The sequence below is a fragment of the Dromiciops gliroides genome, chromosome 2 (assembly GCF_019393635.1).
Source record: "Dromiciops gliroides isolate mDroGli1 chromosome 2, mDroGli1.pri, whole genome shotgun sequence".
NCBI classification, from domain to species: Eukaryota; Metazoa; Chordata; class Mammalia; order Microbiotheria; family Microbiotheriidae; genus Dromiciops; species Dromiciops gliroides.
In genome coordinates, this window is record NC_057862.1 from 1772763 (window position 1) to 1790599 (window position 17837).

Sequence of the window (17837 nt, forward strand, 5' to 3'; positions counted from 1 at the left end):
TCACTGGGCTCACTTCAGTTTCCTCATCTGTAAAGGGGGCAATAAAAGCAGCACCTACCTTGAGGGGTGTTATGAGGATCAAAGGATAGAATGATGTGAAGTGCTTAACAGAGTGACTGGCAGATGGTAAGCGCCATGTGAATGTAAACTCTTACTATGATCATTTCTTTAAGTGAATGTAATTACTCCACACTGGATAACTCTATATTGGGTTTTAGATGTGATTAGTATAGAATACAAAAAGGTGCTAAGATGAGTGATTTTCTTTGTAAGATAGTTTGGAAATGCATTCAGCTGAACTGACGTCACCTGCCTTGTAATAAGGTTTTTTCATGCTTTAAATGCATGATATTGTGTATGTTATTAGTGTGCTTTACATTTTTTTCTTATATTGTGAAATTTTGGGAAATGTATCAAAAATGCTGTTAGAAAAGTAACTTCTATGTTAATCTGAATGCTGTTAGATTGTGAATTTAGGGGCAGCTAGGTGGTGCAGTGGACAGAGCACCAGCCCTGGAGTCAGGAGTACCTGAGTTCAAATCTGGCCTCAGACACTTAACACTTATTAGCTGTGTGACCCTGGGCAAGTCACTTAACCCCAACTGCCTCACTAAAAAAAAAAAAAAAAAAAGATTGTGAATTTAGCTGTGATAGAATGTGGTCAAAATGTCCAAAAAAGGTTAAATCTTTAATTGGGTATGTTTTACTTTAAAATGGATAATAAAAACTTACTGTCTAAAGGAAAAAAAGCAAAGACCCCTTAAATGACCTTTATCTGTGAGGTTCCTTAAGACTTTTCAACTTGGGCAAAGGCCAGAAGATCCTTTTTTAGGGGTGGGGGCAATGAGGTTTAAGTGACTTGCCCAGGGTCACACAGCTAGTAAGTGTCAAATGTCTGAGGCCAGATTTGAACTCAGGTCCTCCTGACTCCAGGGCCAGTGCTTTATCCACTGCGCCCCTAGCTGCCCCCAAAGGCCAGAAGATCTTACTAGCTCTGCTCATGACATGGGATACAATTCTAAAATACTGAGGGTTGACTGGCTGCTGACATGGACTCTTGCCTGGAATAGAACAGAGGAGAGGGAGTTTTTAGGCCTGCCACAACTTGTGCCAGAGCAGTCTGTACCCTTGGAGGAACAGTCTCAATAGCACCCACAACTACATCCCTCCTATAAGTGAGGAGCTTAAGTTTTTGTTGGCGAAATACTCAACCTATTAATTAACAGACTAATACTAATAAAACAGCTCTGAGTTACCACAACAGGATGCAAATAGAAAAGCTCTTACTGTTTGCAATTTGCATTTGTAGTCAATTCCACATCCTAAGGAACCAAGTCATTTTGTCTTTGGGCTTATCAATCCCTTGCTAATGGTTGATATATTTGTGTACAAGATTAGGTCCTTGAAGTATCTGGCTTCGGCGTGATAGGGGGATAATATCCTCATAAGTGGGGAATAGGACAAAGATGTAAAAGTTTTCTAGCGAGATGGAGTCGATTTTGAGAAAGCAACAGCATCAGCCTGCTTTTCTAAGAACTAGGATATGCTCACACACACATACATATGTCTGTATGCACACAGATGATTGGTTATCAAATGTTTCTAATGGGATATACAGTATGTTGTAGTACTAAGTTCTCAAAACAAGATAAATGATTTTATATATGAAATTGCACTGATAAAATCATAAAACAGTGAAATTATTTTCTTATTTAGAAGTCTCTGTCTGATAATATTAAAGAGACAGAAGGGCTCAGTTTTCAAGTCAGGTCCTCATAGTTTCTTTTTTCAGATTCTTCTTTCAGACTTTCATGAACTGATGCAGAGTGAAGTGAGCGGAACCAGGAGAACATTGTACACAGTAACAGCGATACTGTGTGATGATCAACTGTGAAAGACTTGGCTCTTCTCGGAAATACAATGATCCAAGACAATGCCAAAAGACTCATGATGGGAAATGCTATCCATTTTCAGAGAAAGAGCCTGAATGCAGATTGAACTAGACTTCATGATGGAAAATGCTCTCTACCTCCAGAGAAAGAATTGTGGAATCTGAATGCAGATTGAAGCAGACTACTTTCACTTTTGTTGTTTTTCCCTTTCTTGTGGTTTTTCCTTTTTGTTCTGATTCTTCTCTCACAACATGACTAATGTGGAAGTATGTTTAACATGCTTGTACTGTATAACTTATCAGATTGCTTGCTGTCTTTGGGAGGGGGAGGAAGAAAAATTTGGTACTCAAAATCTTATAAAAAATGAATGTTGAAAACTATACATGTAATAGGAAAAAATAAAATAAGAAGCTATTAAAAAGAGATTCTTTTTTCAGCCTGTCCATATCAGATACCAGGATTTAGATCAAGATAGAAACGAGTGGTTTGTAAAAACTGAAATTATCTGAAGTTTCTGGTGAATTATGGATTCCTAATTTGATGTTCTTAAAGTTTTATTTTGAATAGAATGAGGACCATTTGGTTTGAACTAGTTTTTACTACATGAACTAATTACTGGAAGGCCAATTTTAGGAGGTTGTACCAAATTGTATTGAGTCTTGTGACTGGCAGTTTTTTTGTTTGTTTGTTTGGTTTTTTTTGCAGAATTACCCAGGAATTTCTGCAAGTGACTTGAAATCAGAGAAGCAAATCTTCTTAGAGAAGCCTCTTCAGAGCTGCCCTGAGGATGAGACCTATCCCGAATGTCCAAAGGAAGGCATTTCCAAGGACCAGATGACTACCTGGGATGTCTGGGACTCAAGATGAAATGTGCGAATTAAATGAACATTGGAAGTGAGTCACCAGGTTACAAGGAGATGATGTTATTTAATACTGATGAACAGTATTGTATTACTTTGACTTTTTGTTTGTTTATGTTTGTTGAGTTTTCTTGGTTACCTTGGTGACCTATAAATCTCCCCTCTCAAATTAGTCCATGGTGAGACTTTGATTGGGTAGCCTGACTTAGTTTACCTACAGAGTCTATTCAACAAGGTTTGTCTCCTTAGGGGACATATGAGATCATAACTGGGCTTGTACTTATTATTCTTCCTTCCCACCCCTTTGATACCCCTTAAGATAGACTACCATTTCGTCCAGAAATCCCAAATAGATAAAGCATTTAAATAAGTGATCTTGGGGGTTGAGAACCCTAGGACAAAAGGGGTGGGGAATGTTACATTAAAATAAGCATTAGTGACTCCAGCTTGTCTTTTACCCACCATTTTGTGAAGTTTCAAACTCCATGTAAGTGACCAGATTTTAGAGATTGCGCAAGTTTACTTGCCCTCCCCATGGTCACCCAGCCACAGGAATACCTCTCTCCCCTTACCTGAATGTCTTGATCCTTCGAACCAATAAGAAACCAGGTGTTTTAACCTGTATATACTATTTTTCATTCCCTCCAAATTGTTTATGAACTGTGAGAAACTAAGCTTCCAGGCCCTTGGCTACTGAGAGCCTTGGTCCTGGTTTGTTCTGTACCCACATGCATTGCCACAAATATAATTTGTCTGGGTGGAACTCGGTTTCTTTTTCTGTTTTCCCATTGTAAAAACGGGGAATGTGAAGACGCGGGTCCAGCATGCTTTCTGTTGAGCCACCTGGTGGCCTCAGACAGGAATACTGAGGGTTGGGGAGATGAGCTCTCTGGCATGGGTCACAGACTCCATCCCCAAGAGACTGCCAGGGTCTTGTCCCCCCCTGCCCCCCAACCTAGTCTGCTTTACAAACAGCAATTCGCCTGCCCTCCTCAGGCCCAGGAACATACCATGTCCTTGGGATGCTGCGCACTCGCCAGGCTCTCCTTCTCCTTCTTCATGATTTCGGCTTGCTCCCGCCATTTCTGGAGCACTTTCTTATCTCTGGAAAAAACAAGTGGCATTTTAGACAACAAGTCATGGGAGAGCTTTCCTCCGGCATGTTTAAAACCTGATGACGTTCAGTCATAGTTTAGTTGTGTCTGACTCTTTGTGACCCCACTTGGGGTTTTCTTGGCAAAGATATTGGGGTAGTTTGTGATTTCCTTCTCCAGATCATTTTACAGATGAGCACACTGAGGCAGAGGGTGAAGTGACTTGCCCAGGGTCACCCAGCTGCTAAGGGTTTGAGGCGGATTGAACTCAGGAAGATGGGTCCTCCTGACCGCAGGCCCAGGGCTCTATCCACTGCAGCACAGAGTTGTTTCTTATTATTGTTCTTACAGACACTACCAGGACCAGGACTATACTACTGCCATTTCAAACTGAAGTCATTCCGTTGACCTTTAGGATAAGCTCCTTCCCTGCTGGGACCTCCCCTTCTGATTGTAGGCTGGAGGGGTTCAAGCAGATGCCCTCTGTGATCCCTTTGAGCTCTTGGTCCTCAGGTCCTACCTTGGATCAGCCCCTGGGCCCTTGTCAAGGGGCTCTCTTCCTTTCCCAGGCCTTTACCATCCCAGGCAAGAAAGACCAGAGAATGCAGTTGTCAGCACCTCAGAAGAAGAGACAAAGGGTCTTTTTTATCTCAGAGTCAAATGATGAAGTATCCAGATGAGGGCCTGGTAGTGCCAAAGAAGGTGTTTAAATAAATGTCTGTTCTATTGAAAGCCCATTTTTTTCCTCCACTGCTCATGGATTACTTTTCCATTGGAATAATAACAGATACCAGAGAATGACTCAATTCCTCAGCTTCTCATGCTTTTAGGTCTAATTGAGCTCGATCTGGAGAACCTGGCTTCAAATTATGCTTCAGACACTCAGTGTGTGACTATGGGCAACTCACTTAACTTCTCCAAGCCTCAGAAAAATGGGGATAGTGATACTTGTTATTATTTTGATACATAAGGCATATGCAAGGACAAGACATTTATTGGAAAGCATGGATCAGAAAGAAGTGATGAGAAAGGACAAAGACTTAGAGATATCTTACTCCTTTCCACCAGGCGCAGTTTGGGGGAGCATATTATAAAGGGCTTTGAAGGTCAAACAGAGCATTTTCCTGGAGGCAATAGGGGACTCCTGGAGTTTATTGAGTAAGGGGGTGACATAATCAAACTTGTGCTTTAGGAAAATCACTTTGGTAGCTGATTGGAAGATAGAATGGAGTGGGAAGAGACTGGAAGCAGGCAGACCACCAGTAACTATTGCAGTAGTCCAGGGGTGAGATGATGAGGACCTGCCCCAGGGTGGGAGCAGGGTCAGAGGAGAGAATGGGGTATAGTGGGGGGAGGATGCTGCAGAGATGAAATCGATTTGAGAGTTGCTGCAGAGGTGAAATCGATGAGAGTTGCTGCAGAGGTGAAATCGATGAGAGATGCTGCAGAGGTGAAATTGATAAGAGATGCTGCAGAGGTGAAATTGGAGAGAGATGCTTCAGAGGTGAAATTGATGAGAGATATTGCAAATATTAAATTGACAGGCTTTGACACCATGTTGGATGGGGGTTGGTGGTAGTGAGAGAGTGAGGAATCCGGGATGGATCCTTGATTGAGAGCCTGGGAGACTAGGAGGGTGGGAGTGCCCTGGACAGTAATTAGGAAAGGTAGGAGTTGGGGGAAGGGGAGAAGACAAGGAACTCAGGGAAAAGCAAGCATTAAGCATAAAGCAATAAAGGATTAAAACTAGTTTAAAAAAACAAGCTTGAATTTGATCCCTATACTTATGAATGTGTTTATTATAGAAGGTAGAAATAACACTCAAGATAGAAAAAAAAAACAGCTGGCTTGTAGAAAGTATCTGTCTCTTCTGGAGGTAGGAAAATGATGACAACATTGAGACCAGTTCACAAGAAATATGATATGAGTAGGGAAGGGTAGAAGACCCTGAGAGTGTGGGAAAAACTACTGACCTAAAGAATGTGTATCAGTGCTTAAAAAGGCAATTCAGAGAACATAGTTCATGACCTACCATCTGCTTTCCCATCCACACCTAATATTTATGAGTCACTGACTCTTGAGCCAAGGGCATCCTGAATGGGCACCTGAGCAGGTAGATGTAACCTGACCCCACATCAAAGCTGATGGGAAGATGCAGATGTAAGTCTTGTGCTTACTGTTCATGGACAGTGGAAAAGCAGTTGATTCAATGAGGAAGAAAGCGCCCTGCCAGGTTCTCATCTGGCAAGGCGTCTCCTATGTACACTTAAGAATGATTCAAGATTGTCTGCAAGATGGAACACCACCAATATTCCCGATGGTCAACCTCAGGCAAGGCAGGGCACTAAGCAGGGAGGGGTATGAGACAGGGGCTCTCTTCTGTCTTTCTTTGTGTGCCCAGTGCTTACTGACTGACTGATGGACCAGCTGAATGGAAGAGGTCCAGTGTAAAGCCCAGCTTGAAGAGGGATGTCCTGTGCATGATGATGTCTGCCAGATACTCCTGTTTATGGATGACCTTAAGCTGAATACTGCAGAACTTGCTGCAGATCAAGCCCCAGAAGATGGCAAAATGTCCTGGAAGAGATCTTTAACCATTCCTGAGTTTAGCCTCACCACCTTGGGAGGCAATCTGGAGGCAGTGTGGTGCAGTGGGAAGGCTACTGGCTCAGGAGTCAGAGGGCCTGGGTTCAGTCCTGCTTCTGACATGAAGGTGCTTATGTTGAAGGTAGAAATCACAGTCAAGATAGGAAAAGCAGTTGGATTGTATAAGGTGTCAATCGCTTCTGGTGCTGAGAAAATCATGACAGCATTGAGCCTGATTCACAAGGAATCTGATGGAGGGGAAGACCCTGTGGGGATGGGAAAAGCCTCCCTCTGACCCAAGGGATGCTCATCACTGCTGAAAAAGGCAGCTCTGGGAACACAGTCCGTGATGTCACCCCTACTTTCCAATTCGTCTGTAATCTACACAAGAGCCTCAGTTTGCTCATCTATAGAAAAAGGGAGTGGACCAGATGACCAGCTCTCAGTCAAGGATTCTGTGACCAACAAGGGAAGGCCCATATGGACAGAGAACGTTCATTGCCTAGCCTACCCCAGGCACTGAGATGCAGGATGACCTATTGACAGGGCTGGTCCTTCCACAGGAACATCTGAGTCTGAACAGGAAGAGGAGAGCCCACTGGATGCCACCCTTCCCCAAACTCCCAACTCTAAGCTTCCCTAAAAACAAGGACCCATTTTAAAAGCCAATCTTGGGGCAGCTAGGTGGAGCAGTGGATAGAGCACTGGCCCTGGAGTCAGGAGTACCTGAGTTCAGATCCAGCTTCAGACACTTGACACTTACTAGCTGTGTGACCCTGGGCAATTGCCTCACACACACAAAAAAAAGCCAATCTTCCGCAAGAGCCACAGAACCCAACAGTCTCCAAGAATGGAGAATCAAGCCGGCCCAGGGAAGCATGGGGAGATGCAGCCTGGGGACCAGCAAGCCATAACATAAAAGAACCTTCTTGAAGTACCGGAACAAAAGATGTCATGAGGGACATTATGACAGCAAGAGCAGCGAGTCACGGGAGAGTGAGAGATAAGACTGTGCCCTCGTAATGTCAGCAGAAGGGGAACGAAGCCCCCAGGGCAGTGGGCAAACCTCCTGAGACAAACGGTCCCCGGGACAGGTCACTGAGTGCCCCGCTGAAGAGATGAGCTTGGAGATCACTGCAGAACCTTCCTTCCCAGCCCCCGCACCACGTCAGTCAGGAACAGGACTGGGAACGGAGTTCATCACACAGTTGGCAAGCGGCTCCTTCTCACACTCTGGCGTCAATGGTCTTACCTTTTCCGTTGCTCTATTAAAGCTTGTTTCTCTTTTAGCTCCTTGAGGGCAGCTACTCGTCTTTCTTCTTCTTTCTTGGTCTGAATTGTTGTCGCATAGGATGGAATTTCAGGAAACATGTTCTTGAATGAAGAGATTTTCTTTATAGAATTATATGTTTTTTTCAGTGGAAGCCTTAATAAAAATTAGTGATGGTCACTCATGGTGGAAAGAGACATGGCATTATATAACAGATTACGAAATATTTTAAATCAAGGTCCTATGGATTGGTTCCACAGTAAAATGATCTTGACTGTTAGGTATTGTAGTTAACCCTCAGACATCTAGACTATGGATCTACATTATTTTTAAAAATTATGATGTTATGGAATTTCAGCAAGTGAACAAGAGGAATCCAGATGGCTACCATTACTAAGTGACAGCAATTTTAAGACAACCTTCAAGGAAATAAACCTCTTTGTGTTATTTTATTTTATTTTTTTGTGGGGCAATTGGGGTTAAGTGACTTGCCCAGGGTCACACAGCTAGTAAGTGTAAAGTGTCTGAGGCCAGATTTGAACTCAGGTCCTCCTGAATCCAGGGCCAGTGCTCTATCCACTGTGCCACCTAGCTGCCCCTTCTTTGTGTTATTTCTAAGAAATCTCACAGCATCAATGGGATAGGACAAAAGCTTTGACATTAAGGCTGTGTGGTCAAAACGCATCCTCTTGTTACAATAGACAAGGACCCAGTGCCTCTGTGGGCACCTAATGGCTAATGCCAGCTCTTTTAAGATTGGGAGAGTGAAGGCACTGGCTTCTTATGCTACCCTCACTCTGTCCACCAGGCTCGGGCCTAGGGCCAAGCCAGAAGAGCCCACAGACAACCCAGGGGCAATGCCCTACTGGCCGATGAAGAACACAAGACTCTTGCGGTGCCCTGGACCACGACAGGGACGCTGTCCCTGCTTTGCAGGGCCCAGGGTCTCTTCCTCTGGCTCCCTGGCCTGATTTCCTTATGCATTCATTCACAGTATCATACAAAGACTAGTTCAAAGTCTCTTGGCTACATAGTCTCTCCAAACCTGCCTTGGAACTGGCAGAAACACTGGGCACTTTCTTGGCACAAATTGCTGCCCCTGCCCCATTTCTGGACTGTTGCTCTGAAGGAGCACAGGCATGTGGCTGGCTATGCAGCGCTAGACAACCTTGGGTGTCCATGGTTTGAAAGGTTCTGTGGGGTTTAAGAGATGCTGTGTTAACAAGCCACTAGAAAACCACAAAGTCGAGAAGGTAAAGCTCGAAGCCAGGTTAGAGCTGACGGGTGAACTGCTCCGGGGGCAGGGAGTTGTCTGGTCTGCCGGCTTCTGGGCTGCGAAAAGAGGCCACAGAATGAATCTGGAAACGAAAAGCAGTCCATTGCAGAGTAACCAAATCTGGCCCTCCTCACCGAGGGTCACAGAATGTGAGATGTGGGACAAGAAAACCAAGTGTGGATCATTGCAGAGGCATCAAAACAAGTGCGCTCGAGGTGCCGCCTGCTTCCTTCCTTCCTCCGCTGAGCATCAATCAGCCAACCATCCTCCGCCTGGTGTCCTCCCTGCTTCCACCTCAGCACTGAAGGGACGCCCCCCCCACCTCAGGGTGGCTCCGGCTCCCTCCTCAGCCAGCCACAAAGAACCCCTCTGGGGGCCCCTTGAGTGCAGTCTTTTTGGATTCTCCCCTTGGGGCATGTGAGCCTCCTGAAGGGAGGGACTGTTTCTGTTTTACTCTTGGTACGACCAGTGCCCATCAGCGTGCCTTCTGAAGGGAGCCGCGCCACCTTTTTTTCCTCTTCAATGTGAATAGTATCTTCCCCCGGTTACGTATAAAGATAGTTTCCAAAATGCATTTGTATAAGATTTTGAGTTCCAAATTTTCTCTTCCTCCCTCCGTCCCTTCCCTCCCAAGTCCCCAAGACAGCAATGAATCTGATAAATTATATAGGTACAATCATGTTAAACATATTTCCATATTAGTCATGTTGTGAAAGAAGAATCAGAACAAAAGGGGAAAACCTCAGGCAAGAAAAGAACAAAAAAAGTGAAAAGAGCATGGTTTGATCTGCATTCAGACTCCACAGTTCTTTTTTTGGGGGGGCGGTTACAACTTTATTTTATTTTATTTTTAATGTTCTATATACAAATTGTTCTGGGATGTACAAGAGGCACAGAAGGAGGTTACACATGAATGTGTTGCAATCTGTCTCAGAGGAGGTCATTTCTGAATCAAGGATATTGCAGATGCATGTGAATATTTAAAAACAGCAAAGGCATTAGTTTGTCAAATAACTTTTCACTAATCAACCATTTGCATTAACTTTTTGTTTTTTGGTGAGGCAATTGGGGTTAAGTGACTTGCCCAGGGTCACACAGCTAGTGTCAAGTGTCTGAGGCCGGATTTGAACTCAGGTCCTCCTGACTCCAGGGCTGGTGCTCTATCCACTGTGCCACTTAGCTGCCCTCATTTGCATTAACTTTTTAAAAAAATGGTGGGGGCGGGGGACAGGGCAATGAGGGTTAAGTGGCTTGCCCAGGGTCACACAGCTAGTAAGTGTCAAGTGTCTGAAGTTAAATTTGAATTCAGGTCCTTCTGAATCCAGGGTCGGTGCTTTATCCACTGCGCCACCTAGCTGCCCCCTGTATTAATCTTTTTTTTTTTTTTTTTTTTTGGTGGAGGGACTGGTTCTTTATTTCAAAGACATTTTGTTAATTTTCAGTATCAAAATACTTGCACTGGGGCAGCTAGGTGGCACAGTGGACAGAGCACCGACCCTGGAGTCAGGAGTACCTGAGTTCAAATCCGGCCTCAGACACTTAACACTTACTAGCTGTGTGACCCTGGGCAAGTCACTTAACCTCAATTGCCTCACTAAAATTAAAAAAAAAAACAACATACTTGCACTATTGGTTCCTCTTTCTCCAGATTGGTTCCCAAATAGACCACACCAAAGGAGAAGACACTTAAGCCAATAAGCTGCACGATGCAAACCTAACAGATCTCACAGAAACCTCACCAAAATTAAAAAAAAAAAATCAAGCACACTGGCAGCCCATAGACTGCAGGCAGCACTCACAGCCAGATTGGGGTGGAGATGGGGAGGGGGTGGTGTTGGTGTTGGTGCTCCTCACCCAAGAGAAATAAAGCTTCAAAAATAATATATATGAAATTAAAAAAAAAGTTTTGTACACAAGCTATTCAAGATTTCTCCAGCACAATGAAATGGCACTTTTAGAGACAGCAGCTTCAGACCCAGGAATGGGGAATGAGATGAATTTCACTTGGCTAATCAGTGGCAAAAACATTATTTTTCAAAGAATGTGGAGTGCAGAATGGGAGTAGACACCCCAATTTCTGGGGCACATGATCCATTCTGTGAGTGAATGAGGAGATGGAAGACAATCGGTCTCAGAGAGGTCTTGTCTGTGTAGTTTGCTTGTTGTCTACTGATGTAAATGTTTAAAAAAAAAGGAAAAGAAAAAGAAAAAAAACAACTCAAGATACCTGAAAGCTGGAAATCTGAACAGCACTCTTTTTTGGCAAATTCCTAGAATGGCCTTTCTGGTTTGACTGGTGCTTGGTACATTAGGCAGTGAGGTTTCCCATGGTGGAGTCTTTTCTTTGGCTAAGTTCAGCTCTTGGTCAGACTCCACAGTTCTTTCTCTGGATGTGGAGAACATTTTCCATCACGAGTCCTTTGGAGTTATCTTGGATTATTGTATGGCTGAGGAGATCTAAGTCTATCACAGCTGATCATCACACAACATTGCTGCTACTGTGTACAATGTTCACCTGGTTCTGCTCACTTCACTCAGCATCAATTCATGTAAATCTTTGCAGGTTTTTCTGAAATTAGCCTGCTCATCATTTCTTATAGCACAATAGTATTCTATGACATCCATATACCACAACTTGTTTAATGATTTCTCAATTGATAGGCATCCCTTAAATTTCCCATTTTTTGCCAACACAAAAAGGCCAGCTATAAATATTTTTGTACATGTGGTTCCATTTCCCTTTTTTTTAAATCTCTCTGGGATACAGGCCTAGTAGTGGTATTACTGGGTCAAAGGGTATGCACAGTATTATAGCCCTTTGGGTATACTTCCAAATTGCTCTCCAGAATAGTTGGATCAGTTCGCAACTCTACCAACCATGTATTAGTGTTCCAATTTTCTCACATCTTCTCTAAAATTTATCATTTTCCTTACTTGTCATATTAGCTGATTGGACAGGGGTGAGGTGGTACCCCAGAGTAGTTTTAATGTACATTTCTCTAATCAATAGTGATTTAGAGTACTTCTTCACATGACTATAGATAGCTTTAATTTCTTTATCTGAAAACTGCCTATTCACATCCTTTGACTATTTCTGAAATGTACCAACCTCTTCACTATACTCATGGGGTGAGAGCATTTGGCTAACGCTTAAACCCAGAGCCCTGTGGAGGCTGGCCACCCCAAAGGGCCATATGGAAGGAGGGCCGGCTTTGGAGTCAGACCATGGGGGCCCCCGCCTCTTCACCTGGGAAATGAGGAGGGGGGAGATGACTCCTCAAGGTCCTTCCATCTCCTGGCCTCGGGTCCTCATCACACTGATCACCAGAGGAGGCTATGGGGTGATGTCCATGCTAGGGTTCTGGCCACTAAGCTCCCTGAAGTCTTTTTTTTTTTTTTTGGCGGGGCAATGAGGGTTAAGTGACTTGCCCAGTGTCACACAGCTAGTAAGTGCCAAGTGTCTGAGGCCGAATTTGAACTCTTATCCACAATAGAGCCACCTAGCTGCCCCAAATGTTGTTTTTTAAAAAGAATAACCAAACCTATCCCAAGGATGTCCAACAGAAAGTCCCATCTACATCCAGACATTCCAGGAAGCACTTTCAGTAGTTGCCCAGAACCAGAAGCAAGGCTGCTGCCCTCGGGTTAGGGAACGGCCAAACAAGCCACAGAACAGGACTGTAACTGAATTGGCACATGCATGCCTTAAGAGGTAGTGAGCAGAACCAGAAAGACACTAGACACGGCCTCAATAATGCTGATCAATGTTGGATAGGGTTCAGGCTTCCTTGCAATTGCTGCTGCTATTCCCAACCATCTGAGAACACTCTTCTACTGGATTCACCGACCTGAGGGATTAGTCTATATGTGCCCCACAAAGACCTGGGATGGTCAAGCAGCGGAGGTGATTGTTGTCCTTCATTCTTGAAAAGGACCAAAATGACACCATTATGTGGGGGTCAGGGTACAGCGGGTTCAACCGTGGCTGAACAGACTAATAGAGCTCAGAAGGCTCTTCCACAGGTCAGTCACAAGTAGTCCAAACGGACATTTGGAGGGGAGATGATGTCCCTAAATAGGTGCGTCTCCTGTTTCCTTCGAGCTGCTGAAGTAGTGCTTTGCTCACGGAGCACAGCGCCTTCTTTGATACAGGCACGCCACGCTGGGCGGTCCTTGGCCAGCATTGCCCACGTCTTACAATCAGTTCCAAAGCTTCTTCAGACCTGTACGTGAGCCTGCCTCAGGCGTATGCCTGGCATTCAAACAGCATGGCCAGCCCATCAGAGTTGTGGCCCCTGCGGGAGAGTCCGAATGCTTGGAAGTTTAGCTCCCCTGTTATTTCCAGTTCATACTGTCTACAGCTTGTCTCCGTGTGGAGGAAGGCAGGGAGCGCCTTCTGGGAGAGTCCTGATGGAGCACGCTAGGGGAAAAGGGAGGCTCTTTGGGTGGCTGAGGAGTCATGAAAAACGCCTGCCAGTCTGGGTCTCCTTCGCTTGGCAGGCGGTGAAGGGAGTGGTGCCTGTGACTGGGCTCACACAGCCGGCTAGAGCCTGCAGCCCTCACAGCCCCCATGTAGGTCATGATGAGGTGCAGCCTCTCGGATCCCGGGCTCCATTCTGGTGTTTCACAATCTTCCACTTCTGATGCTGAGGAGGGGCTGGGGCAACTCTGGAGAGTGACCTTTGGCCAGGCCGGGCCACTCTGGCTATGATGTGGTGGGACCAAGGCTTTGTAGGAACAGAGCTAAGGCTGAAGTTGAGCAAGGCCCTTGAGGTCTTGCTCTTATAACGATTGGAATGACGCCACCTGCTGGAGACTTACTGTAGAAGAGTTCCGCCCATGAAATGAAGGTCTTTGAGGGCAAGACCAGGAGTCTTTTCTTTGGTGTCAGGAAGTGACGCGGGCTGGTGGGAGGAGGAAGGAAGAGACTGGCGCTTGGTCTGACTCTCTTTCCTTTGGACTCTGGTGGAGAGTGAGGCTAGAAATGCACTCTCCCTTTAATAGACAGATGAATGTAGGCCTTTCTCTCTCTCTTTACCAAATTCTTATTCTCCTTAATAAATGCTTAAAAGTCTAACTCTTGCTAAAGCTTATAATTTATTGGCGACCACTCATTAGATATTTTAGACAGTTTAGCTAGAATTTTAGCCCTTAACACTCTCATCCGGGAGGTAAAAGCCAATCAGCCTTAAGTGGTTAAATGGAGCTGGGGTGCTGGTTACTGGACCCCTAAAAGGGGGAATACCACTGTTGGCCCAACCTGTTGATGGACCATTACTGCAAGAGCTTGGTGGTGTTCTTGGGAAGGGCTGGTTCTCATCTGATGTGGGTACAAGTCTCTTCTGGACTTTGAGCTGATGTCCTCCCCTGTTCCCAATGGGGGATTGAGCCTGGTGCACCTGAGTGTGGCCGGCTTGACCAGGCTGCTCTCTGGATGAGAAATGGGCCAACCCCATCTTTGGACCAGCGCTGGATAACTTGAGGAGGGAAGATTGGCATCCCCTGTGAGCACTCTGGATCTGCACCCATATGACAGAGATGGCAAGAGAAGGCCTCGGTGGAGAATTCGTGACCCTAGAAGGCACAAAGGGGAAGGCAGCCTTGGGTGGCCCGTGGGCTGTGGAGGTCATGGAGGCCTGTATGTGACCTTTAAAGACAGTGAAGAAAGAGGCAACAGCGTGCTGGGCCACGCCAGGAACAGAGACAATTCTGAACCACAGGCCCTCAGGTGCAGAGCGGCCAATTACAGGGAACAGAACGAGGGGGGAATCCATGTTCTTGCTTCTAACACTAAGGGCTAGAACTGAGCTGTCCCATCTCTTCTAGGTCACAACCCCGACTCAGTGTGGTTTATGGGAGGGCTGCCGACACGTTCTAATGATTTGCACTGAAACGGCCCCCACCCCCAGATGCCACCAGCTGCTTAAACGCTGCCTTCCGATTCCCATCCCAATAAAGACAAATACGTGTGAGTGTGAGAGAGGCTGAGCAGGAACAATGACCCATCTCAAACTCTGAGTCCAAAGGCCAAGAACCATTTCTGCTTCTTCCAACAAAGTGTGAAACTTCATCCTGACCACAGAGGGGCCCTGGGGGCCCTGCCCCATCCTGGCTGAGGGGTGGGGAGTCCCTTCCTCCTGCCCTTCTCTGAGCTGGGCAGCCTTGGGGGCGACAGGACCTGGGGCCAGGGTCTTCCTGGTTATCCAAGGCATTCGGGGGAACCACAGGAACTACCTGGGACTTGGATGGCCCAGCCAGCAAGGCCCTCCCCCCACAAGACTCAACTTTCCTTTACATGGATTTAAAGAGAACACAGTGGCATCATGCCCATTGGCACTGAGCAAACTTCCTCAAGGCATCAGCATTTCTCACATATTTACACAAGGGGGTGGAAGGGGCAAGAACAATCATTTATTTATTATCCAATTCATTCATTCATTTACTTTTTGGTGGGGCAATGAGGGTTAAGTGACTTGCCCAGGGTCACACGCTAGTAAGTGTCAAGTGTCTGAGGCCAGATTTGAACTCAGGTCCTCCTGAATCCAGAGCTGGTGCTTCATCACTGGTGCCACCTAGTCACCCTCAAGAAACAATCCATTTATTACAGCACCTACTATGTGCCAGGCACTGGGCATTGGGCTTTACAATGAGATCTCATTTCACTCTCACAACAGCCCTGGCTGAGGGGGGGCGGGGTGATCTTATGATCTCCAATTTACAGCTGAGGAAACCGGAGGCAACAGTGGCTCAGTGACTTATCAGCAGGCACAGCGAGTAGTAAGTATCAGAGGATACATTTGAACTCGGGTCTCCTGACTCAGACACAGGCTGTCCCCACTGTTCAGTAGTGAGACAGAGGCCTGGCTTGTCGTCAGTTAGGAGGGGCCAGAGAAGGCTCCAGTTTGGGAGAGTCCCTAAGTCCTATGAAGATCCTGCGCCATCAGGAACACGTGCCCGAGGCTCCAGAGATGCCTGCTCTCCCCCCTTCTCTAGAGGATAAGATCTGTCCCTAAGTCAGGGAAAATCTCAGGCCAGGTGAAAGTCGGTCAAAAATGGTTTTGGGGTCCCCAAAGCTTCAAGTGTGCAGAGGTGTTCACTATTCAGGAGTCACTGGGGTGAAAGAGAGAGGGAGAAGTCAGGCTGGACAGTCCCGCAGGCTCCCAGACCCGCCTGACTAGGGTGCCAACTGTGGGGCCAACCCCCCCCGAATTCTGCGGGCCTTTTGGCCTGCTCCCTTCCAAAGCAGGGCCTTTTCTGGAGTTAGGGCTTACAAACGTGGGCCTGGGGTCAGGCTTCAGGCCTAGGAGGCCCCAGGTGGACCTCCATCCATGTGGAGACTTCCATGACCATCTGTGGAGACGGCTGCTAAGGGGATTGCTCCCCAGCACGGCCTCTTCAGGGCCCAGCATGAGGCCTGGTTGTGAGAAAGTCTGGGAACTGCTGCCCGAGGGGCCTGCTATGAGTTTAAAGACCCACTTCCCAATTTGTTGGTAGACGGGCTTGGTTCTTTTCCTTCAATTAAACATTCCCAGGTGGATCACACCCTCCCTCTTCTCTCTTCCCCCCTCCCTCCTCTCCCTCTCTCTCAGCTCTTTTCCCCTTGCCTCCCTCCTCCCACCGGTCTCCGCTCCGTCTCTCCACCTCTGTCTGTCTCAACCAAATAGGAGGTAGACGTTCTTGTCTCCCAAAAGGGGAGTTTACAGCCAGGCTGAAAGCAGGCTTAAGGGCTTCTTTCCAAGGCTGCTCCTCCTTGAGTGTCTTTCCCTTTTCACCGGCCAAGGAGCCTTTCTAGCTGGTGGGTTCGACCTTGCCAGGGACTGGCCCCGGATTCTCCCTGAGGAGGAGAGTCCTTTGACATGGGTATCTGTGGACACACGCCAGGGGGGCTGGAGGCCCCAGGCCCATCTTTGGGGGCTTATCTTAGCGGCCATTCAGCATTCCCCCACAAAGGTTCTCCCTGGTGAGGGGGGACACACACTCTTCCCGCCATCCCCTCCAAGCATTCTTTGAGCTTCCTGGAAGGCTCCCCCTCATGACTAGTGCCTCCTTCCCCTTCACTTGATCGTGTCTGTCCTGGGTGAATGGGTGCTCCAAGAGAGCCGGCCACAACGGGTGTGAACTGAAGGATGAGCAGGTGTTTCTGGCCTATGAACGGCCTGAGTTGTCAGGAGTCGGTCCGCGGGTCTTTCTTCGGTTTGGGGGAGGTCAGGCCACGGGGAGCCAGCCTCGGCCTCGCTCCGACCCACCAGAGAGCTTCAAGCCCATCGGTAGGAGGGAATGATGGGCTTCCACAATGGGGGAGGCCTAAGCGCAGTGGCGGAGGTGACAGGAACTGGGGGCCACAAGGCAACCTGCAGACCTGGGCCTTCGGGAAAAGCTGCCGTGAGCTCCGGGTGCACACTCAGCGCTTCAGGGGTTGTCATTTGTCAAAGTGTGCATTTCCATGGATTGCCAAGGACTCCAATCTTCTTTCATCTCTAAGTGAGAGGCAGCTGAGAGAGCGTGAAGGGCAGATGGGAAAGAGAGCTGACATTTTCCCTTAAAAAACATTTTAGTGTTATAGAAGAAATAGCGATTGTTGTGCTTGGTTTCAGAACTGAAGGAGCTGCCCACTGTGGGGGCATGGCGGAGGAGGGAGCATCCCCCTCGGGGTCATCACCGGGGCCCGGAGTCTCAGAGCTGGAAGCAGCCTCCGGGCCAAGCTGTCCCAGAACAAAATGGCTCTTGACAGCACAAGTAGGCATCTCCAGACTGATGACTGAAGGCCATCGATGAGTCCCCTCATCCCCCCCCCCAGGAAGATTTTAGGTAGAGTTGGCCAAGTCTGCTCCCCACCAGGCACCACGCCCCTCTCTGGGC

At 46.9% G+C, this 17837-nt stretch overlaps 1 protein-coding gene across 1 annotated transcript in view; it reads right to left on the reverse strand.

Annotated features, from left to right (window-relative positions):
* The window catches only part of LRRC27 (leucine rich repeat containing 27), a 63349-nt gene that overhangs the window by 20456 nt on the left and 25056 nt on the right, over positions 1-17837 (reverse strand). The window contains 2 exon segments of the mRNA XM_043989881.1: positions 3763-3856; positions 7685-7858. Of these exon segments, the coding sequence (XP_043845816.1) occupies positions 3763-3856; positions 7685-7858 (268 nt within the window).